Raw genomic sequence first — 26,768 nt, 5'->3', positions numbered from 1 at the left:
AAGTAATTGTGTAATTTGTTTTAAAATGTCAACAATAATGGCAAATATCAATTACAAACGAAGCTATCATTGCCCAAAGTGCTCTCCTACTGAAACGGCCCAGACAAATTTCCTCTTGAATGAGAAGCTGTAACCAGAGAATATTTGTTCTTTTCTATCAAATAATATTCCCAACCATTAATTGATGAGCCAACTAATTGGGTAGTCATCAACAGATAAGAGCAAATCAAACTGTCCACACAAAAAGTGGAAATATGATGAGTGGGGCTTTAAGGAGTGTGTCTCTAAAGACTCCGAAGTGCTCAGTCTATCATGCTCTTTACAGACTAGTGAAGCCGTGCTGACCTATGAGGAACTGACACTGTTGATGAATGGGCTTATCTTGCCAACAGGACTTGTGGGAGGAGAGTCAGTTTATTAATTAAACTCTGCTTAACCATCGCTTTTATGTACACACATGAAGGCAGACAAGCACATCTAGTAGTAGCAGAAGAAAGGGACCAGGAAAGGAGGAATAAAAAATGACGGGGTAAGGAGAATAAAGTGAAGGTATTTATTGCAGTAATGAGTAATCAGTTCAGCTCTCTATCAGTCAAACCCAGCTCCAGCTTTTACAAGAGTCTATGAGGTGGAATCAAAGCCATTTAGCTGACTGCTTACTTGGTACATTGACTGATGGAATATGGATTTTGCATTAAAACGAGTGACTATACTGTACACTGGCAAGGCAATTTCCCAGGTATATATCGACCAAGTCTCACACACTCTTAGGTACACCCCGACTTTATGGAACCTTGATATAAATCTTTGCTTGGGATCGTAAAAGAAATGTTCAGTGGATGTAGTTGAGAGTGGAAGCAGAGTTTCTGTTACATAACATACAATTTCACACAAGCTTTATCAAATATATTACCATAACGTTTCAGTTTTACCATCAGAGTAATCAAGGTGGCCAAATAATACTTAAACTCTCCATCTATGCAGGAACTGTAGCCTCTTGATATTGTGAGAATACGTCATGAACACTTCTTATTTACATCCAGCACAATGGCCTTCCTATATATACATTTGTAAAGCAAGGATTTCACATTTTTGAGCCTTGGAAAGCGTATACTTAATTACAAATAAATACATTTGACATTTGCTTGACATTTTGTCAGCCTGTTGTATGTACAGAAAGGCATATTTAGTTTGTCATTGAGATGCTGCAGCAAACAGTTACAGGCAGATTCAGAAGTTGAAGTATGGACCACATGTTGGTATAGAATACCTGAGCAATATCATCTGACAATTTTGAGTCTTGGATCTCTCCTTTCCTGTTTTGGTATAGAGCATTAAACTTTGAGCAAGTTTTGATCCATCCGTCTGAAATCATCATGGTACTTTTACATTGTTTTCCCTGAGAAAAGTGATGAGGCTTAAATGTGTGCGTGGAAAGGATTTAATCAGGTTGGTCCATTGGTCCAGATCCCCTTCTTACTGTTTTAGTCTGTTTGCATGTTAGTATGGCAACTACGGGTGTGAATCTTTGGCTTAACTTCGATTTGATTAACGAAACAGTAGTTGGCGATTCGATTCAAGGACAATTTTTTATTTTTTTTGTAACGATTCGATTTGATTCTGTGAACCACGATTTGATTAAGTTACTTATGAATCGTTACACCTCTAATGGCAACCGATACACTCAGCTGGAACTTCGCAGTACTTTGTGACAAAACTCTAGAAGACAAAAAAGATCTGAATCTATTACAGATAGTTTCATTGAAAAGTCATGATCCGTAGTGGGCTTCTTCATCATGACAGTGTGCACAAATATGTCGCCAGATTGCCATTTTCAGAGGACAGTGAAGTATTTTATTTATCACACATTATGGCCTGTTCTGGACCTATAGGCCATCCGTCCTATGAATTCTAAAACTATGTGAACAACCACTAGGGGTTCTGTTAAGTAGCTGTTTATTCGTAATCATCATTGACCAGTCTGCTCTGTAAAATTGATTCATAAGTGACTCATATCAAATGTGGGCTTGTTGTGGAAACCTTCACAGGCTTGTGTTTGCTTCTCTAGGTGTTTGAGTGTGAGAGAAATGTTTTCTCACCACAGACCCTCCATCCTGCCTCCATCGTTTTATCAATACAATGAAGAGTTCATACATACTGAAACTCAGATCTCAGTTTTGGAAAAAAAAATCTATTTTCTCATCTGTGAATCACACTTCATTGTACACCCACACTGTGTTTTGGCTCATTTAATTTCAATCATGGCATTTGATATTAAAATGGAGGAAAATCTCTGGACTGTTTGGGTCAGTTTATATTAAGCATATTTTCTTTTCCACAATCTTAGAAGGCATTCTGTGAATCAAGGCAATCCTTAGGGCGTGTGTCCGTATAGCATCTTTTTCTGGCAGAAAAGCAGCCACTGGTCACTGGGGAGCACTTTATCCAGCATTTTCATTGAAAAAGCTCCAAGTGCTTTTTAAAAATGTTTCTTTAGCATCAATATCTCCACATATTATCACTTTAAACATGGTTGTATGATAGACTAGCATTGCCCCTTTGTTTTTTATTATCTATTTGGGCTACTATTTATTTGTTTAACATTTCTTTTTGGCTCCAACCAAAGCATGACATCATACTTTGTTTGAGTTTCTCACTGCTCAGCTGACATCTGACAGCTGTAACGGAGCAAGGAGCAAATAAATTGCCTAACAATGCAGTAATGCCGATGCTGGAATCACCATTTCTTGACAACATGTCCTTCCATTACTGGACTTCAACTTTGTTGATCATTATTTCAGCTATCTTCCATCCTTTGATGGGTTGGAAGTGTGCATCAGGCTTGTGATCCCCTGGGCTGCAAGCAGATCTAAACAGTTTTTTAACCAGTATTTTGGTGGTATTTTTTGAAGGATGTTAAACCAGCATATCAAAATATTGTGTTTAATGTGTCCAAAAGCCCCATAGAGCTACTTTCTGGGCCATGATTCTCAGTGATTAGCAACCATTGCAGTCATTAAATAAATATTGAAGAAAAGTGTCTTGAAATGCTTAGCATCTAAATCCCACCATTATGGTGCCAGTTCTTTTCTTCTGCTGGGCTGGCGTAGACAGAACATGCTTACGCGATCTAAACATAGATCACTTGTCGGCAAACACGGATCACGTGACAATAAACACACAGGGGAAACGTTGGTCAGTGGGCAGGCTCCAGTTTTTTTTTATTTAGAAGGCCAGAGGTTTATAAAAATTGATTTTTTTTATTTTATATTTGGTTATTAATGGTTTATATTTTGTACATTTATTATACAAAATATGTGATATTACTTTTGATTTTTTTCAGTTTAATGTTAGCACTATGTAGCCTATGTACTGTAGTTGCAGTAGTTTGTTGTATGCAGCTGTCTAATCCCTTATCCAAATTATAGTATATTATTGTGCACATCACCTTGTAAAACTACATCCAAGAGAATCTTGATCAATACAGTATGTGATTGTAACTAAGCCAGCCTAGAGCATTGAGAACTCATCATCATGTCTATCTTGAGCCTTTCTTAAATGAGAGAAATAAATAATACTGGTCCTTGCTGATTTAGTCCTGAGCAAGAAGACAAACGGGGACCTGCAGCAGAAATAGGAAACTATTTAACATAATTTGCTTAACTCTTAAGAGTTCCTTAAAAAAACTTACACTCGTGTCCAGAAGTACAGAAAATGTCACCTTCCCAAAAAGTGCTGTAAAAATATGATACATTCATATTTTTTCCACTTTAAAGGAGTCTGTCTTTTAAAACTACTTCAGCCTGAAATACGTACCAAATATGAATTATAATTTGAGCATTTAAAATAGTTATCACTGAAATGCAATTGGAGCCTCCTTATGTATTGGATTTGTTGTAGCACCCTTGCTTTTTGTAGATGATAAACATAAGTAATTGATCTGCCTGTTGTGTACTCAGGTTTTAGCATTGATGCTTTCAGTCATTTCAGAAAGTCGAGGCAGCAGTGGCCTGAAATACATTCATTAAAATAGAAGTCCAATGATCGAAACCCAGAGAGACATTTATCAGAGAGCCAATGACGATCAGGTGGACACTAGCTTAGAAAAGCTGCATCTCAGCTTCTACTTGATGAACATTACTTGAATACCTTGTGTAACATACCGTATTTGTACATGTGGTCATACATCGTTGGATTTCCAACAAACACACAAAAAATGAGATTAGAAAGTAGTATATTATAAAACATATAATATCGACATACGTACAAGATAAGACTGTCTCACAATAAAAAGAGAATGCACTGATTCAGGGTACTTCTGAATATGCAAAGCTTTAACTGTACCCTTGTTATGCCATTTTATAATAATATTATGCATGTTTAGGGCAACTAAACTAAATAAAAGGGGAGAACCATTAGCATATAGAATCAGGGACAGCTGGCTCATTTTGCGAGCACGTGCAAGTGATAGAGGCCAATGTGCATTTAAGAAAAGACTGATGGCTTTATTTCTCCCCAGTGTCCGTGTAACGACTGCTGCTCTAGCTCAACTGAACGTTACACCAAACCTTAGCCAATGGGCCGGGTAACTGTGGCTATGAAATGCAGGAGTAAAGGAGAAAGGAGGATTTTATTCTCACCTTGCTATTATAACTTCCTATGGTAATGCAGCTGGGTGGCTGCAGATGACATTTCTGGGTATAGAGAGACCGATGCCTATAGTTTATGACAACTTTTTTCTTTTCTGGAGACATTTGAAGGTGCTTGTATAAACGTGGTGGTTTATATAATGCTTTGGGAAATGCTTAAACTTTCACAGCATGCATCTTTAATATACTGTCGCACTTTGAACACATTGCTTCATTATTAATAACATTATCTAGTTAGAAATAACGATTCATTTGATGTCGAAATACGACAAGTTGTAGGAAATCATGAGCAAGAGCGCTCTGAGCACCAGCTGGAGGCGGAGAGGACACTTTTTTCCACTTTTTCCTATCTGCCTCCATGATCTATGAATGTCTTATGTCAATAAATGGACAGACTGGTGAAGAAAAAAAACATCTTCTTCTTGTGTCCTTGTGCCAAAAATCCATGTTAAAAGCCACTTTGTTGGTTGGGCAGCAGGGTCATTTGCCTCACAGACCTTGGTGGATGCTATTTGGAGCCTTGGGATGGGAACCATGAGTGCTGGTTGTTTATAGAGAGAGGAGTCAGGGAGGTTGAGGGGAAGAGATGAAGAACAATGATGGGGGTGGAAGAAGAAATGGACAGACGAGTGCTGCATATAATCTTATGGTAAATGCTATATTGAAATGACTTATTGGGTGAAGGGAAATAATAGAACAGCTAGATCAGTCTGGTCAGTTCAGCAAATTAAATCAATTTACTGTAATGCAGCCTTTAAAACCAACAAAAAACGAATATTGGGATATTGGTATAATATCCATATATCCTGTAGTTATTAATCAAAGATGATGAAAATGTATTAAATATTAATATTTAACATTATAATCAGTTATTGTCATTCTCAGTTAATTATTTTCGCAAATACTTGCTTGGTCTAGTATATCGGAAATTAGTGAAATATATGCGTGTGTGTGTGTGTGTGCTTGTTTTTTCCCCTAACCAATAATCAAAATACCTTAATTAGTCAATACTTTCATAGAAAACCAACAAATATTCACATTTAAAAATCATGGTTTGTGTTATCGTTTAAAAATGAATGAATTTCAGTTTAATAAGTTGTTGTTTTAAATCATAGACAGCAAAAACAAGCACTTTGAAGATGTCGGATTGGGTTAACTATTTTTATTTCATAGGTAAATAATCAATTAATCAAATGAATAATCTAAAGATGAAGTGCTAATAATCCATTAAATGCTTATGCTTATTTATCCGTCCATGTAGAAATAATCAAAACTAGATGAAATATCAGGTAAATAATGGAAACAGAGGAAATGCACAGATATGAATCGCCTTCATTCTGGGATTCTCAAATATTTTTTGTTCATCTCTGCACTGTTGGCATGCTGCTATATGGTTTCTGGCCTTGACCTACTTTCATTAGAGGTAGATGACGTAACTTGATGAAACATCTTTTTTTTCTTCCAAAGAACAAAACAAAACTGAGATGTACCATCTAATTTCTAATGTGTTTGTTTGTTTTTGTGTTTGTGTATGCGTCCTGCACTGTGCTAGTGTAAGTGTAACAGTTGATAGCTCACCGTGCAGCCACCTGGACAGTACAGTCAAGGCCTAATTTTAGCATCCACAGGCACAAACGCAAACTGACACCCCCTCTCTGTCTTTCTGCTGCCACACTGACGAAGGCTTCTTAAATGAAACGCATAGTGAGATGGGAGGGCGGAGATTTAACTTCTCTCCTCTTGGCCTCTTCTGTCAGACTCTTCCTCCATCTTTAGGTCAGGGACAGGAAGGTTAGTCAAGTCGAACTTTATTTGTGTAGCCCTTTTAAAAACAACCACAGTTGACCAAAGTGCTGAACAAGCAAAAAGCATAAGGTTAGAGACGTGGTGCAGGGTAAAAATGGGGGACATTGACTGACATCCATCCTGTGCCAATAGAGACATGTTCATAGAGAGGTTGGGCACTGAGTGTTGGAACTGGGCTGTGATTGGCCGATGGTTCCATAGTCATCACTAGTCACACACGTGTGCTAAATCTTTGCAGTCCGATTTTACAGCAAGCTGACATGTCATATATCTGACCCGCTGTCAGTTTATTTCTACCCACAAAAGTTACCTCTCAAATATACAGTATAACGCACCACTATCAGCCCTCGATAATAATCGGCTTTTTCCTGCTCTAAGCTGTTATTATACTATTATCGATCCACCTCTACTGTGTAATTCCTTGTGTGTGTGATAGTCTGTGTAACTGCATTTGTGTCTTTAGTTGACACCGCTCTGCATAAATTAAATGTTAAGACTTGCTGCTTCATATTTAAAGGTTTATTGTTAGTGTGTTTATCATAGCATATAGTTTTCATCACATCTTTCATCTTTAGTCTCCTCTGCTCTGCCTCATTTAACGATTCAGTGTTGAGACTTGCAGTGGCAAGCAGTTCTGCAAAAAAATTTGCATGAAATAAGATGGAGGCTGCATTCACTATAGCTTCACAATCACGTGCCTCCTCATGAAATCAGGGCAGTTTTCCAGCCTCAACATCGTTGTAGCATTGCGAGGTCATTGTTAGTGTATCTGCCAGCCCTGAGCAGCTTTTCTCTCCTCACCTGCCTCATCCTCCTGCCTCTCAGAGCCAGCAGGACGGATGAGTCACTCTAACAGAACGCCTTTTAAACCTCCTGTTTGCAATATGCCTGTCTAACTCTCCGTTTGTCTACTGTATGTCGCTCCGTCTGTCTCGGTGCGTGCTGTCTGCTTGTCTTTTTATTGTTTCTTATAGCCTGTCTGTCTGCAGGGTATTTTTCTTTCTGTTTGTTTATGTGCCTGCCAGCCTTCATCCTGTTCTACTAATTACTTGTCTCCTTGTCTGCTAACCTGTCTGCCTGCCTGTCAGTGGATCCACATGCTTCTCCTCGTGCTTAGTCAACAGCTTGACTCAATACCCATAACAACCCGGCGCACCGTCTTCACACTTAACTTTCTCTCATCCTATACTCCCACCTGAGCATGCTCTGACATAAACACATAAACATGTTTTTTTCATCCACTTACAGACTGAAATATAACTGATATATAACTAGCACTGAATGATATTTAGGAAATGGGTTCAGCTTTCATAGATACTCACTTAAATCCGAGGGTTTAGGATCAGAATCAAATAGTTGAGATGTTAATTTATTGCATTCATATCTAACATGGTATTTAAAAGGCAGGTACTTCAGAATATTCAATTCAGTGTCGAGAGCATTTTGTCCCTTCCAGTTTAGGTTTTCTTACTCTGTGGCGAATGTAGCTTATAGGCTAATGCACCAGATACCCCTGGCAGACGTAGACAAGCCAAGTGGAAATCAGAGGATTGCTGTCTTAAGTTCATTTACAGGCTTGGAATGAACTCTTGTACACATGCCATTTCATAATGTGAGAAAGGTATACTGTAATCGCTGTGTTTCAAAATGATCCTTTTCATTAAAAGCAGCGTTAGCGGCAACCTCTTCCTGTAGGTTGAAGGGTGGCCCTCAGATTCATAATAACACTGTAGTGCTCTGGGTGGTGTTCCCCTGTTGTGAGTGTGTTTTCATTTCTCGAGACCCTTTCTAAAGTTAGTTTTCCACTCCTAAACGATTATCCTGAACCTAAAAATAAGTCCCACAGACACACTAGAATTTTTTTTCTGTAGCCTTGCAGAGTAACATGTTTGAATGTTTAACTGGTCCATGTACTGTTGCTCTTCAGTCGTGTAGATTTTTTTCCCCCCTTCTAGCTTTGGCAGCATCCTGTCCTGTTTGGCTTCATGTCATTTGGCCTTTCCTACAATTACATCACTGTGTCTTGAGAAGAGACCACTAATTACGTTAGCACTAGTGTTAGCATCCCTCTGAACGGAAGCCATTTAGTCATTAAACAGTGTGTACCGCACTCTCTCTCACTCTGTTATTTCTTCTCCGTGAATTAACCCCTGCCATCGGCTTTCATGAAGGTTTTCACATTGACGACATCCAGTCAGATTTAGGTCCCGCTCTACTCTAAATATAAGATGGGAATTTATTGCATCATGTTTAAATTACTCCAGTCAGTTCAACCATGTGAACAAACATTTTCAAAGTATCTATTCTGGTAATTTTGTGTGTTTGAACTGTTTGAATTCGGAGATATTCAAATGTTCATATTGGAATGACCTCGGCAATTATGTTACATTATTCTGGTTATTTATAATTTGTATTATTAGTGTCAGAAATTCCCACATCTATGGCAAAATAGGAATGAAAAATGTCTGTAGACGTACAATTTAGTGCAATTTTTATGCTGCTCTTGTGCCTCCTTTTCGCCTTGTTTTTTGTCAGTCTGCCGGTGGTTGTTTTGGTTCTTTAAATGTTCTCAAAAGTATACGCAACAAGCCATGTATCATAAAGAGTACAGCTGCCATGTGCACACCGTCATGCCTGAACAAAATACTCTTTCATTAGCACATCAGTAGAACTGTCAGCTCTTGCTTGAGGCAATGCTAGATTTACAGGAGAGGAAAACCCCTTAAGAAAACAAAAAGAAGAGAGGCCAATAGAGGGGCAGGACTTCTAAAAAGATATATATATATATATATTTTTTTTTTTTTTTTGAAGACTTCAAGTGTGAAACCATGTGTCAGTGTAAAGAAATGTGCTTCTGACAAGTCAGATTAAATACAGCCTGTTGCGACCAAAGCACATTTTAAAACTAAAGAAATAAATAACTAACTAAAAAAATTGTGAAAGTTGGTTTGCTCAAAGGTGCCTTAAAGTGAAAAAAGAAGATGCTGCCATGTTGCAAGATGCTTTAAGAGAATTTAAAAAAACAGGCCTCCCCAGCTGATGGTAATCATGTCATGAAGATAATTATATACAACCAGATTTTGACATTGAATCAGCAGGTTGGACTGAACTGGGCCACGGCAAGCAAAGGATTGTGCTTCGGAATAGCATAGGAAGTAAACACAATAATTGAAACAGCAGAGAGAAAAGAAACAATATAAACTGTTACTAGAGTGTGGAAACTGTGTTGGCTTTGCAGAACAAGGAGTAATAATTAAAGCTCACTTCCTTTATTACACAATATGTGTTCTCACACTGCAACCTCTGTCTGATGTCTAGCCACCATCAGAAAGGGAAAACGTCAAGCCAGAGAATGAAAGAAAATATCTTTTGTCTGGTTTCACAGCAATGAACCCTTCGGTGTGTTGGCAGATAAAACTTGATCTCAACAGAATGGCCAAATATCACATGGATACTCACATGCACCCACACAAACAGTATGATAGTTCCATCACTCACCCTACAAAAGCAATGTTCTTAAAAAGATAGTGGGACATTAAAAGGTCATGCACTTTGTCATACATTGCCTAGCTGATGTCCACTGCAGTTCATTTATCATTTTATTTTTGATATTTCAAAGTGTCCAACTTGTGTGACATGTTCTTTTGGCATATCAGTATAAGCAACACTGTTATGGTAAAGATAAAAAAAAAAAAAAAACATGGAGATCCAGTACCAGTACATGCTGATGCAAAGATACAAGTCATAATAATATGAAATTATCTCTTCAATTCATGATAACTAAAGTCACCGTTTTAAATTTGAGTACAAGAGTAGATCAAGAACAGGATCATGATACTTTGTGTGTGTGCGTGTGTGCTAGACAGAGGTAGCATCAGGTTCCTGCTCTGAGGCTCAGTGTTTACCCGCATGTGGTATGAGGAAGAGAGAGCTGCGTCATGCGATGATTTATTGAAGTTACGGCAAGGACGAGGGAGAATGAGATCGAACAGTTATCAGAAAAGAAATGGAGTGGGACAACTGGGCTTTCATCTGGGGTAAGAATAAGCCAGGAGCATTTGAGATGTGTTTGTTTGACATAATGGCACAGTACAATTGATGAATGAATACTAAATCTGTATTTGTGCAAAAATAAATTAGAGATGGATTGTTTTCAATGATGATTGGATTGGATATTTGAACACGCTGCTCTTTAGAAGAAATGTAACGCACATTTTTTTATTTTTTTCAATTTTCTGTTTGTTATTCAACAACCTGTACACCTGAGTGCAGCAAAAATGCACAAACCATATCTGCAAATCTACAACTACATTTTCAGTTTGACTGGACACAATGAAGGTGAAAATAAGGGTGAAATGCGAGGATCAAGATCAAATATAGTGTTTGTTTCAAGGTCTGGACTCACTCACACTTAGTTGCTTAAATAACATCATTTGTAGCCTATTTTTTGTACTTTTTTTTTTTTTTTTTTTTTTTTTTTGTCAAAGCCACACTGTCATGTTTACAATAGATGTTTAGGGAGAATGAGCCTATTTTGAATTCATCAGTTACGTCAGTACTTCCAAAAAGACTCCTTGAGGGTTGCAAAGCTGTCTGTGAACACATTTAACATTTTTACAGACAGTGTTTGCCTTCACAGCGATGCAGCCAGTCACTCAATAAAACATAAAAATGTCGTCTTTAATCTCCTGGATGATAGATACTTCACAGCTGACCCCGTCTACCCTTTAACCCACCCACAGACACCACCTTTTAGTCATGCCTTTGGTGTCTTTTCATGCAATAATTCACCCTTTTTGCTCTTCGTTCCTCAGGATTGAAAAAACGTACCAGGAAGGCCTTTGGGATACGGAAGAAAGAGAAGGACAATGACTCCACGTATGTCCTGTTCCTACTTCTCCTAATACTGAAAAATCCAATCAGCAGAGAGATGGCTGGGACATCTATTTATTTATTATGTAAAGTTCTCATCTGATAAATGTTAGACAGCTACTTCCATTGAACCTGCAAAATGTATCCAGGGCTTGTGACCTTGCTTACATGCATACAGCCACGTTATTTCTGTGATGATATGGCAGATATGTTGTGAAATTATGCAAATACAGCAAGATAAAAAAAAAGACTGTACATGAGACACTTTACTTGCAGTAAAAGGTTTGTGTGTTGCAACGTTTGAGTATGGTAGTGTGCCCTGAAAAGGTTTTCTTTGAATACTAATTTTATATATTTCGGCTCGACTAATTAGCAAAGCACTTGATTTCAAAATTAGGAGCTCACATGTTAAGTGAATTTTCATACTCTCCTTTCTTCTCTGTGCTTCTTTAAATTTTCACAGGGGGTCCCCAGACAGAGAGAGCGGCGTAAGTAAAATAAAATGAATTGATCTGTTAGTAAATTACTATTCACTTTGTGTATAATTGGAGAACATCATGTCCAGTGATTGTGAGTTCATTATTTTCTGTGGTTTTTCTTTTTTCTTTTACTTGCCAGGAACCTCAAGAGGTTGAATCGGTACTGAACACTAGTCTGTAGTCCTTTTGGAGTAGATTGATCTGTAGAATAGGTAGTCTAGAGTCTAGAGCTCAGGCTGGTTATAGACTTACAGTGCATTATTCAACTCATCAGTGGGTGCTATTTCAGCTGTTGCTTATTTAACAGGCACTCTGAAGAGACTTTGAGGGGAAAAAAGGGCCACAGGATATTCCTCTGAGTCCTTTGAGGTAGCATAAAGAGACCTGAATCTTAAACTATTATCTCCAGCACTGTTGGGCAATTTGCAACATGTTGGGATAATGACAATAATCTTCATTACTATCAGATCATTAGTGACTAAGCAGAGAAAAAGGAGAACAAATTAGGGCCTGTAAGAGAAAAAATAGGAATCTGTGGAACAGTAGCTAACATAGAAACACATTCACTGCAGTTTACTCACAGCGCAGTAGTGCAGAATATACTGTACCTTCACTGTCTGGAGGGATTTTAATCAAAGTGTCTCTCTCATCCCAGTCTCAGAAGAAGACCAACGGGGCCCCTAATGGCTTCTATGGAGATATCGACTGGGACAGATATGTAAGTAATAGGATTATCATGTTTTGCTGATTTTAAAGAGTATTTGAGGTTTGTCAATCACCCTCAAAACTGCTACTTTGTTTTCATCCACATTTAATGGGCTTAAAGTATTGATAACATTTTAATGGCATACAACTAATACCACAGCAGTGTGTTACGGATAACATCATACAAACAGTTAGAGATTGACACCTAGTCACTCTTTGTGTTTCAGAATTCTCCCGAGGTGGATGATGAAGGCTACAGCATGAGACCTGATGAGGAGTCGGAAGAGGGAGATATCCTCTGCGCTGCTTCATTTGTCATTTGATAGAATTAATTTGTCTCACACGCTGATAGATCAGTTTGTGTAGTATGTATCACTCGCCACAGCATGTGGAAAAGGCTGCCAAATCAGTAGGGGAAAATCCATGACGTAAAATATCCTTAAATAACTCAAATCAACACACAAATAAGCCACCTGCAATGCGATGATGACAAAGGGTGTCAAGAGTGTCGACATCAAAGTGTAAAAACAGCCGATTGACAAAGGCTAAATAAAGGTAATAAGGCACAGCACATAACAGCTACAGAAGAATGAGTCATTGATGTGAATAGGAAGGGTTTGAGCAAACCCAATAATCTAGATATCACTCTAATCAATATACTGTTTCCTCAGGCTGTCAGCTAATATTGAGAAGAGGTGATGCTTTGTTTGTTATGATGGGCATACTGTATTCATCACTTTGCAATTAGTAGGTTAAACATTTTATCTGAATTAGAGTTCCAAGCACCTTCATCCTATAGGCATGCACCAAATGTAACCCAATATTTGTATCAGGTCTTGGCAAGAACTGGTCTACCAATAACTCTACAAAGTTATATATAGGTTTCAAATTCTAATTCGTACTCCACTTTATCCGACATGCAGAGGAGTTTATATGTTCTGAGAGCAGTAAGGTAATAATTGAAACACTACGAAATGAAATGTTTTTAATGACAAGTATGAACCATCTTAATTAGAGTTGTGGTAAAATAATCTTGAAGTAGACCAAGTAAAAAAACGAAAAGCTTTGCTTTCCTTGACGCTTCACTACCACCCACTATCAAAAAGCCCCACTTCTTTTCCTCTGATGAGTCAGAAGGAGAGGAGGACCACAGGAAAAAGTTCAAAGTCAAGATCAAGCCGCTGCCGGCAGATCGTGTAGCGTCTGTGCCCTCAGTCGACGAGCTCAAGGCCTCCATAGGCAACATAGCCCTGTCGCCGTCTCCTATGGTGAGTAGCTCTGATGTCACTGTCTTCTCACTGCTGGCTTTCATTAAAGCTACGGTCTACGATTTGGAATTAAAAAAAAAATCCACTAGTCTATCAGCCAAAGGCCTGCATAGAAATTGACCAATGGGAGCCATTGCTCCGGAAGGCTCCCATTGGCTCGTACCCTCCATCCAATCCCCTCGTCTCCCCTGCTCCTCGTCATCTCGCCTCGTCCTCCCCTGAACACTGAGGGGAGGGGTTTGGTTGGGGGGGGGGGGGGGGGGGGGGGATGCTTTTTTCAAATCTGTCTCAGAGGCTCAACTGATTTTCAGAATGTAGACCATAGCTTTAACAGACAATCACTTCTGCTTCTTATCTTCAGCCTCCATCCTCTTTAACTGGTTTTTGACTTAGACATTTTTAATTAATTTATAATTTGTTTTAATGAGCCAAATCTGAACGCTACACTGAAATCGCAAATCATGTCCCTTTTAATGGGTGAGCCCAGACAACAGACTAATTTGAAATTTGTGACACTTGTGATATTTGGTCAGTGCTGTCAGTGACCTCAGTGTTATCCCATTTAGTCCTGTGTTGTGTAACACACATCAGTTGTTTCACAATAGAAACAACAGCATAGCACGCTAGGTGTTAAACTCCTGTTTGAAGTGATACAGCTCAGTTGATGAGTCCACATTCAAGCACACGTCATCTTCACACAGCCTGTAATCAACTGTAGGACTCCAAAACAGGCCTGCCTACCCATAATCCCTTTCTTCTTCAGTGAGGACAGTTAACTTGAGTGTCCCTCTTGAATAATTCAGGTAGGAAAGTGGGCACAATGAACCTGTGTCAGTCTGCTGTACAGTGAGATTGCTTGTGGTCATTTGAGCTTCTGAACTCAATAATTTAATCCAGCCTCTGTGTGTTTGCCCACTGTCTCTGATAACCTGATCAGGTGTGAAGGTCTTTCAGTGCTGATAATGGTTGTGTTCACCTGCATTGTAGATAGGAGACATTGATTGTTTTTGAAACTTTTAGGGTTTTTTTTATATGATGTTATGGTCATACGTCCATCAACAGGAAATAATTTGACAAGAACTTTGACAATGGATTAATTGTTTAAATAATGTATTTATATAAAAACTACGAATCAACCATGTGTTAGTTCCAGTTCTTGAATTTGAGAATGTACTGCTTTGTTCTATAGGATATATTTAACTTTAGACAAAAAAAGTGTGATGGGCATTTTTCACAAATTCTTGCTGGCATTTTATTGAATAGGGATTAATCAATTAATCACAAAAATAATCAACAGATTAAGAGATATTTTTGAAAAAAAAGGTTACAGCCCTGTTAATACAACAGTGGCTGTTATACTTTGCAGTTACTTGATACCTGATGTGGGTTACCAAAACCTGAAAGTTGTGTGAAATAAGTTTCCCCTATCATCTTCTTGAAATCATAATGCAGTGAAGTCACCAGAATGTTAACCAAGTCGTGACATTGTAATAATTGGCCTGAGCTTGCGATAACGAAACTACCCCTTTCACCTCTACCAGTTCAAATTAGCATCACGTTAGCCTCGGCAGAGCTTTTCCCTAGCACATAAATTCCATGAGTCACAAAGTCACTCCCTGGCAACTCTGGGTAGCCTTGGATATGGACTCGCAATGAAATGGTCTGATGAAAAGAGGAAGAGCGGCCAAATGTAAACAGGCCTCCAAAAGCAAATGCTGCTTCTTTCCACGTCTTTGTAGTTCTTCCTTTTTCCTTCAAATGATCCACTAAAACGTACTATTCCCAGAAACAAAACCATTTGTAACTTGGCTCTTATTTTAGCAGACTGCATGAGCTTATTATTTGGTGCATTCTGCATGAATAATGCATACGTACACAAGCTTGTGAGACAGACACCATGATGCAGGTTAACAACTTATTTTACATCAAACCCCAGCATTCACATCATGTTAGGAGTAATGTGGAGGAATGAACGAAAGCCAAAGTATTACTCCAGCTTTATCTGTCTATATTAGTGATTGCAGTTAATGTTGATGGCTGACTACATTGCTTATAGATGCTTTGCTTTGTTTTGCTTTCACAATTTTTCTATTTTTTCAATCCTAGTCTTCTAACTATTCCACCCCTCTCCTCTTTATTTTTCTCCATATCCCTCATTCTTTTGCTGTCTGTCATGATGCTAAACTCTGTAGAGGAGTCCGGTAAGCCTTTGCTTTGCATGATGTTGTGTTTATAGCTCTTTATTTTCCTCAACCCACTCACTCATAAAATCACTTCTGTGTTACTGAGAATAGGCCAACTACAAATGGCTAGTCTGTAATCACTATGGGCATCATTATTAGCCCAGCATATAAAGGGAAATGTTATGTGCTTTCTCTTCTGGTGTGAGTGTGTTTCATTGTGGTGTTATACCTACGCAGATTACTGTGTGTGTGTGTGTGTGTGTGCATGTGTGTGACTGCTCAGCGTTTTAATGGCACATGTTGATTTCTTTGCCTCGATACTTGGAGTACAAGAGCGTTGTATTTTAAGTTCTTTTCCGCTGACTAAGACGTCACAAATCTCATTTTAATTGGTTCCGGAGTCTTGAGCCTCCAGTTCTCAGTCCAAATGACAAACTCGTAGACACGTAGAGGAGGCAAGGAAAAGGTCAGGGATGGAGTTAAGATGTTAGAGACTAATAAAAGAGGTCTTGCATCCCGTATTATTCAGTCTTTGTCTTATGTCTACTTGAATTTCCACCCGAGAGGCTTAATTTATAGAGAAACATCTTACCTAGCCAGCCACGCTGCAGTCAGATCTACACAGAAAGTCCTCTCACTTTACTGCTCAGTTGAGACTCTGTTCAGATGTGGTCTGCCTCAGTTACACAATGTTCTATTACTCTAGCAGCAAAAGCAAATATGCATATTGAATTTCAAAAATTAAACCCACAGGCTGTTTTGAGAGGTCCATTTTTAACATAAGCGGTATCTACTGTATATTACACAATTATACTATTTGTGTGTTAAACACCAGTGTTAGTCCCTGACAGAAGCTAAAAGGTCACTGTGTTACTTCCGGTTGTTCTTCCTGTTTACGTACAGCAGGCAGACAATGATTGGTTGAACTTATGACACACAGTGTTGCGCTGTGTCCTGCACAGATTTATCCAATAAAATAAATCCACTCCACCAGCATGTCCCTCCCCCTTGTTGCATCACTTTAATCACTCATGGCTCACTGCACAACTGGAACAAGCACAAGAGTGAGGGATGGAGGGTTGATGCGAGACGGAGGTGATGCAGGCAGATGGAGAGATTTCAGCAGACATTAAAGAGACCAAGGGCAGGAGATGGGAGACTAGAAGGGGAAATGAAAGGATACTTAAAATGATTAGATGGCAAAAATACATTTTTTTTTTTTTTTTTTTTTTTTTTTTATAAAAACTATAAAATAAAAGGGATGGAGATAGATATGATAAAAATGGGGGAAGGGGAGAGGGAAGTGATTTAAGCAGCTCCACAAGCTTTTTGGATGATGTCCAGTTACAGGAGATTCACAGATGACATTAATGTTTCAGGCAAATATCCTCATTTATCTGAAGGTGACTTGCTACCCACCATCAACAGAAAAGAGGGATGAAGGCATTAACATGAACACCTATCATCAGCTCTTTCCCTAATACCTATTTTCCTTATTATCCAGGAATTATTAAACTATATGCATGTATGTTAAAAATCCTTAAACTGCATAAGACTGGGCAAGAAATGACTCACAAAATGTAAGATGGATAAGCACATAATGCCCTCTTCACAAATATATTATCCTCATCCCCAAATCTGACCGACCAGGCCACAATTCTTCTTCTCATCATGTGTGTGATGTCTGCTTTACTGATTTGTCACTCTCTGACCAGGTGTCTCTTCTCTCTTCCTTTTTGCTGGTCACAGAGACGTAGCCCGGTAAGTGTCCTTTTCTTTCTCCCTCCCTGGGGTCAGGCTAAATATATGCCTCATGCTTCTTGGGCCCTTTTGCTCCTCACCTTTACCTCGGTGTCAGTTGATTGAGACGTAAAATGCGTAGGTGGGTTCAGTGGCTGAAGTGACAGGTCAAAACTGTGAGCTAATCCGTTTTGACATTTATATAAATATATTTTTCCCAGATTCTCAAGATCAATATTCTATTTTTCATCTTGAATGGCTGCATGCTTGGTCTCCGTAGTGGGATACAATTTGCTAATTTGACAGCTGGACCCTTTGATGTGTTACCTCCGTCGCTCCACACCGTTGTGTCTTCTCGTCTCATCTTCCTGTAGTACCTTTCCTGTATCACAGTGTTTGTGTGTGTTAGAAATGCCTCCGTTGTAGCTTATACCTGGTCAGGTAGTTCCACAGTTCTCATCGAGTCAACCTGAGGCCGAATTTCACAATGTTTTTTTTTTTTTTGTTTGTTTTTTGGACTGGCATACATTTGCATTTTATGGTTTTCTGCATTTGCAGCTGTTTGACATTCAGGGGCTGTATAGGATGCAGATTTTAGTATCATTATAGCCAAATATTATTAGAATTTATGCAAAATTGTACTTTGGGTTTTTATATTTTACTGTCATTTCATCATGTTACAGGGTTTGAAAAGGAACCCATCCAGTAAGTATCAATCTTAAGCTAGATTCACTTTTCATGCTGGTGAATTGAATGTGATGCAAGAGACACATCTGCTAAACTGATTTATTTATGGTTCCAGGTGAGGAGATTGCCAGACCGAGACGTATCGTCCTTACTTTACCCACTGTGGCCCCCACACCAACTCCAGCACCACAACCTCCCAGGTCGGTACCTCACTGTCCCCTGACGAGGGACAAGCCGCTGCCACTTGATATGATGTAGTGTAGCATTGCAGTAGATCTGCTGTGTACTACGTTATTTTGGCACATGGTGTAAAATGCTGTGTAAGAGCTAATTGAGGGGATGGCGGCGGTGATGTTCTTGGCTATTTTTACCTTTTTTTTATATTACTCCCCAGCATCTGATGACGCCTCTTTTGTTGTCTCACTGAACCCTTCTGCATGTGACTCCAATCTCTCTAGCATCTGCTGCAGCTGTCTGGCTTGGTTTCATTGAGCAGTGAGCCTAACTTGTGAAGTTACGTATTCACAGAAAAGTTCATAATGGTGATAAATTATTATTTTAAAAGCCTTTATCATGAAAAGAATATAACTTCTTTAGGTAATACTCTTGTTGTAAGCGAAGGCCAAGACTAAGGTTCGATTTCACCCAACCGTTGCCATCTCACTTACACATTTTTGTGTTTGAGACAAACATTGTGTTTATTCTGCTGGAGGCTTCAGTGAATGTGCAGAGCTGTCGTTGTGTTTATCTACTCATCAACACTGTGACGTTTTGTGTGCTGTGGGAAAATAAACATGTATTCTTCTATTATAAATGCTTGTGTATATATTTGTTTTAATAGTTTCCTCAACATGTTTTTTTGTGGTTCGTTTGAATGCTTGTTTTTAGTGTCTAAATGTTTTTATGTGTGTTTTCTGCCCAGTACCATTAGCCATGGTAGGGCATCACCCTATTCAGTCAGTTGATTCCAAAACAATAACACAAAATGATCAAATATCAACAAATAAAAAATGTGTGTATTCAGGATTAAAGTCTGAAGAAAACGCTGCTTTTAGAACATCTTCTGTATCTAACTGTTTTAAAAGGTTGGTCTTAGTTCGAGAGATACAATATTGTTTATCCACATGTCACAAAGGATATATACGTTCAAAAGAGATGAAGAAAGAAAAGTGGCTTGTTTAGCCTGTCACTCAAAATGTATTGTGTCGCAAGATGGGATCACAGAAGTGATACTCAGTTGATAATGTTCCACAAATTGTCCTTCTGTAACTATTCTGTCACACATCATCTTCTGTCTTGTCCTTTTGTCTGTCGCAGCAGTCAACAAACACCAGTCTCTGTCGACACCACAGCCTTATTTGGGCCTCCTTTGGAAACAGCCTTTGGAGAACCAAAAACCGAAGGTAACCCTCCTCCCCGTGGCTTTGTCACTGTGTTTACGTCTCTGTGCATGTCTTTGTGTCGGTTGTTAGAATATGCTTGTGTTGCGGTTCTTACAAGTGTTGGCGTTTTGTCAAACCTTGATAATAACACAATGAAAAAGGCTTTCTGAACTTATTGTCTTTTTAAGGCTGCCAGCTTAGCCCCACTCAGCTGCCATAGCAGATAGACTCTCACATCTCTCTCTCTCTCTCTCTCTCTCTCTCTATCTACACACACACACACACACACACACACACACACACACACACAAACGTTGTTGTTCTTCCCTCTGGCTCGCTGTGGAGTTGTGGATTCACTCCATCTGTATATGCTAAGGTCAAAGTTGAAATTGGTCATGTTCATGTGCGCTGCGCAGCCTGTTAATATGCAGACTGTGCCGTCATCCGCTCTCAGCCAATCCATGGGGATTTAGTGGTACCGGCTGTGGGAGAGCTCTTAGCTGTTACGCAACTGCCGTGTCAGGCATAACTAACATCAACTCAAATTCCTTTTATACATTCATTTGGATAAATAAAACAACTCTGTGTGTTAGAACTGGTGACTTGTTTCTTCCTTATTATGGTTTTATCTTCACAAGGTCATAAAGAGCAGATTGTGAGATATAGAAAACAATTATTTTTTGTGGTAAATGTAATATTACAGTTTCAAGTTGATTGGGTACAGCTTGCTAAAGCTATTACAGTCTATACAACAGCCTTGCAATATATCCTATCCTCATGAAAATGCATATTTTTTGTTCCTGAGGACAGACAGTACTAAGAGATTAAACTAATATTATTTCCACTCCAGTTGCCAGTTTATTAGGTACTGTACATATAGCTAAAACCTTTTGCAATCTTATACAGCAGCTGTGTAATAAATCCTACCTTCATGAAGGTTATAATGTGTAATGTTTTAGAGATTTGTTCATTCCTCATTTTGGAGGTGGTTTGGAGGTAGCATTTACAGCAAGACTGTTGTCTTAGACTGCAGAAGTTGTAACTTGTGTAGTGAATAAACTCACAGCTCAGTGTATTTAATATCTGAAATGTATTTGTGAAACAGTTTAAAGAAAAATGAATCCAACAGAAATGTTGATTTTTTTTTTTTTGGTAAATCCTGAAAAATGAATGTACTTCATTACACAAAGGTCTCAACATTCACGCTTATTAAACCAGAAATATTACAGAAAGATAGACAGAAAGCTAGCTCGATGTTAACCATATAAATGTCTTCAGTGAACTATCCTCTCATGCAGTCTCATCTTCTCACATTGGCCACTAATAATGTGGGTTTTGGCATCATGTGATTGTTATATAGCCAATATTTTATTATTGATAAAGTTAATAATGAAAATTAAGATTTTATATGAACTCTCAACGGTATTATACTATTGAAGATTAAAAAAAAAAAAAACAAGTGGTGACAAGTGGGCTTATTTGTGAAACTGTCTTGGTCACCTCTGCCCAGAGTATATTCTGGTGGGAAATGTTTCTCTAATATAATAATATTTTAATGATTGTTGTTTCCCCCACACATAATTCTTTTGTAAGAACCAAAGAATCAGAAACCCATTTCAATTATTTCTTCGGTTCTAATGCCCCTGACTCGGCCTGTTCTGTCCTCTCCTGAATGTAGTGGATCTGTCTGAGTCTGATCCGTGGGGGGCTCCTTTGTCAGAGCCTGAATCCCCTTTGACAAGATCCTTTCCCACAGGAAGTAAGTTTTATAATTCTCTGCACATTGTGTCTCACATCTTCTCCTCCCTGGAATGACTGCACAGATCCATCAGCTCACCTCATGAACCTCATCGTCATCTGATTAACAAACAAACAAAGACGCATGGTGCAATAACACTCTGCTTCTCGTTACAGTCAGCTGTACACTGTTTCGTGCCATCGGCCTTTTCTCATCCAAATGATTCAATGTTGGTTGTAGTTTATTATGGGAGAGTTCAGTACATGTCTCCATCCTCCCCCCTTGCTCCTTGCATTTGGCATGGTGGTGACTGAATGTGCTTTGCTGCATGGTTGATTTCTTTGTGGGATGATCACTTCTCTTCAAGTTGTTGTTGTGTTTGGCAGGATACAATACTTCTTATTTGCTTAGGTCAGCGTTGTATCAGCCCACCATAAGCTGCAGACGTGAAAAGTCTTCAGCAACAGGAATTCCCTTTCTATGATCATTGATGTTGATTAGGCAGTAATATCCTGTAATAGAGGTCTGACTTTCAATTTTATTGCAGCTCCACCTCCACTTCCACCCAAGAATGTCCCGACCTCTCCCCCTTCTACTGGTCCTCCCTCTGCAGATGGTGATGGTAAGTGGTCCTCTTATCTATTTCTGCCTTCTGTTTATCATGCCATTACATTGTTAGAATACGTTTTATCTCCGACTCTCTCAGTCAGCCTATCTACCTGTCATGTTTTATCTGTGTGTAAACATACTGAGCACCTCTGAACTCGGCCTTTGATTGGTCACTGGTTGTCTGTGTTTCAGAAGTGTCAACAGAAGCAGACAGTTCCACCAAGAAGCCCTCAATAGCTGATTTGGACAACATTTTTGGCCCCGAACAGAGTCCCCCTGCTGGGGAGGACACAGGAGACACATGGGTCTGCTTCAGTGCAGAATCTCCTGACAGACCGCCTCTACCACAGGACCCAGCACCTCCTCTACCAGGATCACTGCCTCCACCTGGATCTCCTGCCCCACCCTTACCTACATCACCACCTCCTCCAGAAGACCCTGCACCACCTCCCCCTATATCCCCTCCTCCAAAAGAAGAACCTGTGCCCCCTCTTCCAACCTCTCCTACTTCTTCAGAAGAGCTCGCCGCACCTCCTGTCCCCTCAGATCCCCCAACACCAGAGGACCGAAGTCCTCTCACGCTTGCCACTTCTCCACCCCCTGCACCACCAAAGGAGCTTGCGTCTCCTCCCGCATCATCTCCCCCTCCCCTTGACTCACCTGTCAGCCTTCCACCAACCCCTGCTCCTAAAGCAACCACCCCTCCAGCAGTGACCCCTCCTGCTGAGGGACCTCCAACATGCTCCGCCCCACCACCTCTTGTCCTGAATCAAGAGGAGCAGTCCAAGAACACAGACGTCACCCAATCCAAAGAGGACGGAGGTGAAACTGTCACCTCCCCCACTGATGCTAACCAGGGTAGCCGGAGTACACCTCCCCCACCTCCCCCCCCTACATATCGGGCAGTGGTGTCATCACCGGGTCCCACATCTGGACCTGGTGGCACGAATAGTGGTGAGTTCATGATAACTGGAAAATACTCTAGAGGGCACTTTTTTTTTTAGTGCATGGATTGATTGTCACACACAAACATAATTATGAATACACAGAGACAATATTCTGGTTATCGTACTAGCCAGGTGACTAATAGCACCCATACAAATACGGTTAGGTAGAGGTTGTGATGACTGGAGTTGAGAAGGGATTGTTTAACCAGCATTGCACCGTCTTTGTTGTTAAACTTGCGCAAAGTGAGCCGTGAATCTACATTTTTATTTCCATATCCCTGGAATAGAGGTCATGTTTTGGCCTTGTTGGATATACACCACCATTCTGCTGCAGAACTGTGTCATGTTAACACAGGTTGTTGTTATTCTTACTGACTCGTATTTTAAGGTCAGACTTCACTCTGTGGAACATTTTCATTTTCTATTGCACATACACTGTCACTGTGAGAACATTTCAACTGTCCATTTTTCAGGAGAAATATTTTTTTTCTGGTATGATTTAATGAGCCAAACAGACTTTATACATCTATGAGGAAATTGTGTGAATATAAGGGGAAAAAACAATAACATTTAGGCCAGTAGTTCACAAAAGAGTCACTAATAGCTGGGCATAGCCTCATTTATTTTTTCTTGTTGCAGCTTTAGTAAAATCCTAATTGTCAGTGGTAGCTAAAATGGGAGGTTATGTCTTCATAATCCTTTATCAAGGTGTTCATCCCAGTATTTTAATATAAACGAGGGTTTATAGTAAAATAAAACGACGGTTTATAGTAAAATGTATAATAAAATACTGTGCTTTTTGCTTGCATTGCATGCGTAAAAATAGATTCTCAAGATATACCTATACTATACTGATTCTGGCTCCATCCATCCTGCATTTGCAGCTTTTTCAACACTATTAGACAGGAGAGTTTTCTTAAGTAATCCCTATGTTATTGTGCTGCTTTGCAGGCGCCTCCTCTCCAGTGCGACCTACCACTCCTTCGTCAATCAACACCACCCCACCACCTCCTCCTCCTCGCCCCCCATCACGCCCCAAACTTCCTCCGGGGAAACCCACTGTAGGCGATGCAGTAAGTGTAGCAGTTTATCGTATTTTCACTTCTAATTGAGGTGGTTGTGTTTTGGTTCCAGTCTGTTAATACCTGGCGGGTTCAGTCACTGCTCTCTTGGACTAGCAGGAAACTTTCATAAAAGAGCCAAAGACAATGACAAAGACAAACGCAACTGTACAACTTCCTTGCTAACATTAACTTTTACAAAGTCAAATCCCTGCAGGGTCTAATATGGTTACATGTTTTAATAAGATAATAAGTAATGGTATGAGATGCGAAAAACCTTGAATCTAAAATGTCTTTCATTTCTTTCCCTCTAATTGTCCTACTATCTTTTGACCTGTTCAGAATCGTCCGTTCAGCCCGCCGGTCCACTCTGCCAGCCCCCCTCCCATTGCCCCGTTGGCGCGGGCCGAGAGCACCTCCTCTATCTCCTCTACCAACTCCATGAGTGCTGCCACAACCCCCACCGTCGGCAAAGAGCTCTCCGTGTCCGTGTCAGGTGTGTGATTCCTCAACTGTCCCTGAGCTGTGCAGTCTGATGGCTGTGCTCAGAGAGGCTAGAAGCGTCAGCTGAATTTTACTTTTCCATGTCTAATATTAAAATGTCATTATTCATTTTATCTGCTGGCCCTGTCCTTCCTTGTGCTCTGCGTTTTTTGTTTTTTTTTGTGAATGAGTCTGTATTTATGTATTTATTTATTTTTAAATATTTATTTTCTGGAAATGGTGACAGTTTCTTGGCAGTGATGGTCCACTGAATAAAGCCAGTATTAAATGGCCACAATTAGTTTTGGCATCTAATGACCACACACATCATTAAAACCTATGCATGTCAGCTGTTATTATCCGAGATAGATTATGTTAAACACGACTGCAATCATTTTTTTCTTTGCTTCTATCAGTTTTGAATAAGATTTCTCCTAGATATAGTTTTAACTTCACATAGATATTGTCTGGTTAAGATGGATGCGGAGACAAATTTAATTTTACACACACGTCAGTATGAGTGTGTGGTGAAGCAAGGTGTTAATTTTAAAGCATAAACAAACCTTCCTTTAATTAATTATTGGCAGAACAACACTTAGTTATGTTTGTACTCCTTGATCTCAGTTTAGATTCAGTGTTTAAGGACCTTACAGTGCAGAGATGTGAGTGGATAATAGCAAATCTCAGTAGACCGTAACAACAGTCTGGGAGCAAAAAGAGTTGTATAGAAAATAACATATTCGCTGGTTGGAGGTTGCTTTTCTAAAACTGATTCCATGGACATACAATAAGTAAACAGCTTCACTAGACTCAGGTTGTTAGGTTGTTGAATTCTCTATTATAGCCTTAAATAATACATTATTCATTCATGGTTGTTTTGTTGATAGACCAAACAGGGTTAATGGCCACTGAGACTTCAATTAAAAACATTATTCCAGTTGCAGTGCTTTTTAATTTTTACATTTAGGTTTTGTTTGTGTTTTAATTTGCTTTTTAATTTTTTTGTGTGTATGAATTTCTGACTTTTAATTTTCCGTTATTTTTTCCTTGGTTTGATTTGCTTTCTGCTTTTTTTCTTCGCCGTTTCTTTGTCTCTTTATTTGTCCTTTGGCTTGTCAGAAGATGATGCTTATGTAGACAAACTGCCCACCTTTGAGAGGCACTTTGATTCGTTTGCAGGTATAGTAAAGATCCCCTCGGAGGGAGGAAAGGGGGACGGGTTGGGGGAGTGATCCTGTGTCAGTTTTCAATTGTTTGATGCTTTTTTCCCAAGAGTGCACCTGACATTGTTTCTTCATTAAAGTGTGTAGGTATTGGGACAGTGAGACACCCTGTTTGGGTCTTTTTCACATTCTGGCAGTTTTAAGAAATCCTATTTTTAAGCTTCACGTCAATTATTTAACATATACTACACTTCAAAAGATGAGATATATAAGAACAACAACTCTTTGTCATTATCCTGATACCTACTTACTTTTTCTAACAGATGTAGGGACATTACACACATGTTTTATTCCTTTCAAACATGGCAGCATCTTTCAGTGAAATCATCATTTTTCCTTCATTGTTTTGTCTTTGCCAACTCATACCTTTCCACAAATTTGCTAAGAATTTAATTGATGGGATAGTCTATCTTCCAGAAAATAATGAAAGCGGTGTTAGCATAAACTTTTTTTTTTTTTAAGTTTGTGTCTTCCCCTTTGCCCATCTGCCTTCTCGTGAGACTTTTCTCTCTGTTTTATGACTGTGCACCAGTGGCTGTCTCGCCATGTCACCATGGCAACCTTGTGTCTCTTCTCTTGGCGACACATATTGTGTGTGTGTGCAGAGTGCAGTGCAGTCCCTCCCAGAAACCTGTACTCTCAGTCTGCACCACAAGAGTGTGTTTGTGTGTTCAGTGAGCATGTCTGAAGAGCTCCTTATCTGTGAGTCCTTGAGATCCATATTGTCTGTCAATCTCTCTCACACACACACACACACACACACACACACACACACACACACACACACACACACACACACACTCGAACACATACTGCTGCTCACAGAGTCGTTTGAAGTCTGGCAAGGGAATTAGGCTGAATTAGACAGGCAGCATCTGTTTGGTATTCATGCCATCCTCTCTCTACTGCTGGAGTAGCACGACACCACCTCAAGTT

At 39.4% G+C, this 26,768-nt stretch overlaps 1 protein-coding gene across 5 annotated transcripts in view; it reads left to right on the top strand.

The window, feature by feature from the left end:
- Window positions 1–26,768, top strand: part of sgip1a (SH3GL interacting endocytic adaptor 1a) — a 54,138-nt gene that overhangs the window by 17,200 nt on the left and 10,170 nt on the right. For 2 of the 5 annotated variants that reach the window (XM_084012260.1, XM_084012259.1), the window contains 14 exons: window positions 11,270–11,333; window positions 11,791–11,815; window positions 12,462–12,524; window positions 12,739–12,802; window positions 13,601–13,779; window positions 17,712–17,723; window positions 18,386–18,407; window positions 18,505–18,589; window positions 19,707–19,792; window positions 21,450–21,530; window positions 22,057–22,131; window positions 22,311–23,072; window positions 24,017–24,138; window positions 24,469–24,622. In XM_084012260.1, coding sequence (XP_083868386.1) covers window positions 11,270–11,333; window positions 11,791–11,815; window positions 12,462–12,524; window positions 12,739–12,802; window positions 13,601–13,779; window positions 17,712–17,723; window positions 18,386–18,407; window positions 18,505–18,589; window positions 19,707–19,792; window positions 21,450–21,530; window positions 22,057–22,131; window positions 22,311–23,072; window positions 24,017–24,138; window positions 24,469–24,622 — 1,794 coding nt within the window. Of the gene's footprint in view, window positions 1–10,411; window positions 10,493–11,269; window positions 11,334–11,790; window positions 11,816–12,461; window positions 12,525–12,738; window positions 12,803–13,600; window positions 13,780–17,711; window positions 17,724–18,385; window positions 18,408–18,504; window positions 18,590–19,706; window positions 19,793–21,449; window positions 21,531–22,056; window positions 22,132–22,310; window positions 23,073–24,016; window positions 24,139–24,468; window positions 24,623–26,768 lie in introns of those variants that run through there. The other 3 variants (XM_084012261.1, XM_084012258.1, XM_084012262.1) reach the window with 3 other exon arrangements.

Source organism: Eutrigla gurnardus (assembly GCF_963514095.1).
Source record: "Eutrigla gurnardus genome assembly, chromosome: 6".
NCBI classification, from domain to species: domain Eukaryota; kingdom Metazoa; phylum Chordata; class Actinopteri; order Perciformes; family Triglidae; genus Eutrigla; species Eutrigla gurnardus.
This window is presented reverse-complemented; position numbering and strand designations above follow the sequence as displayed.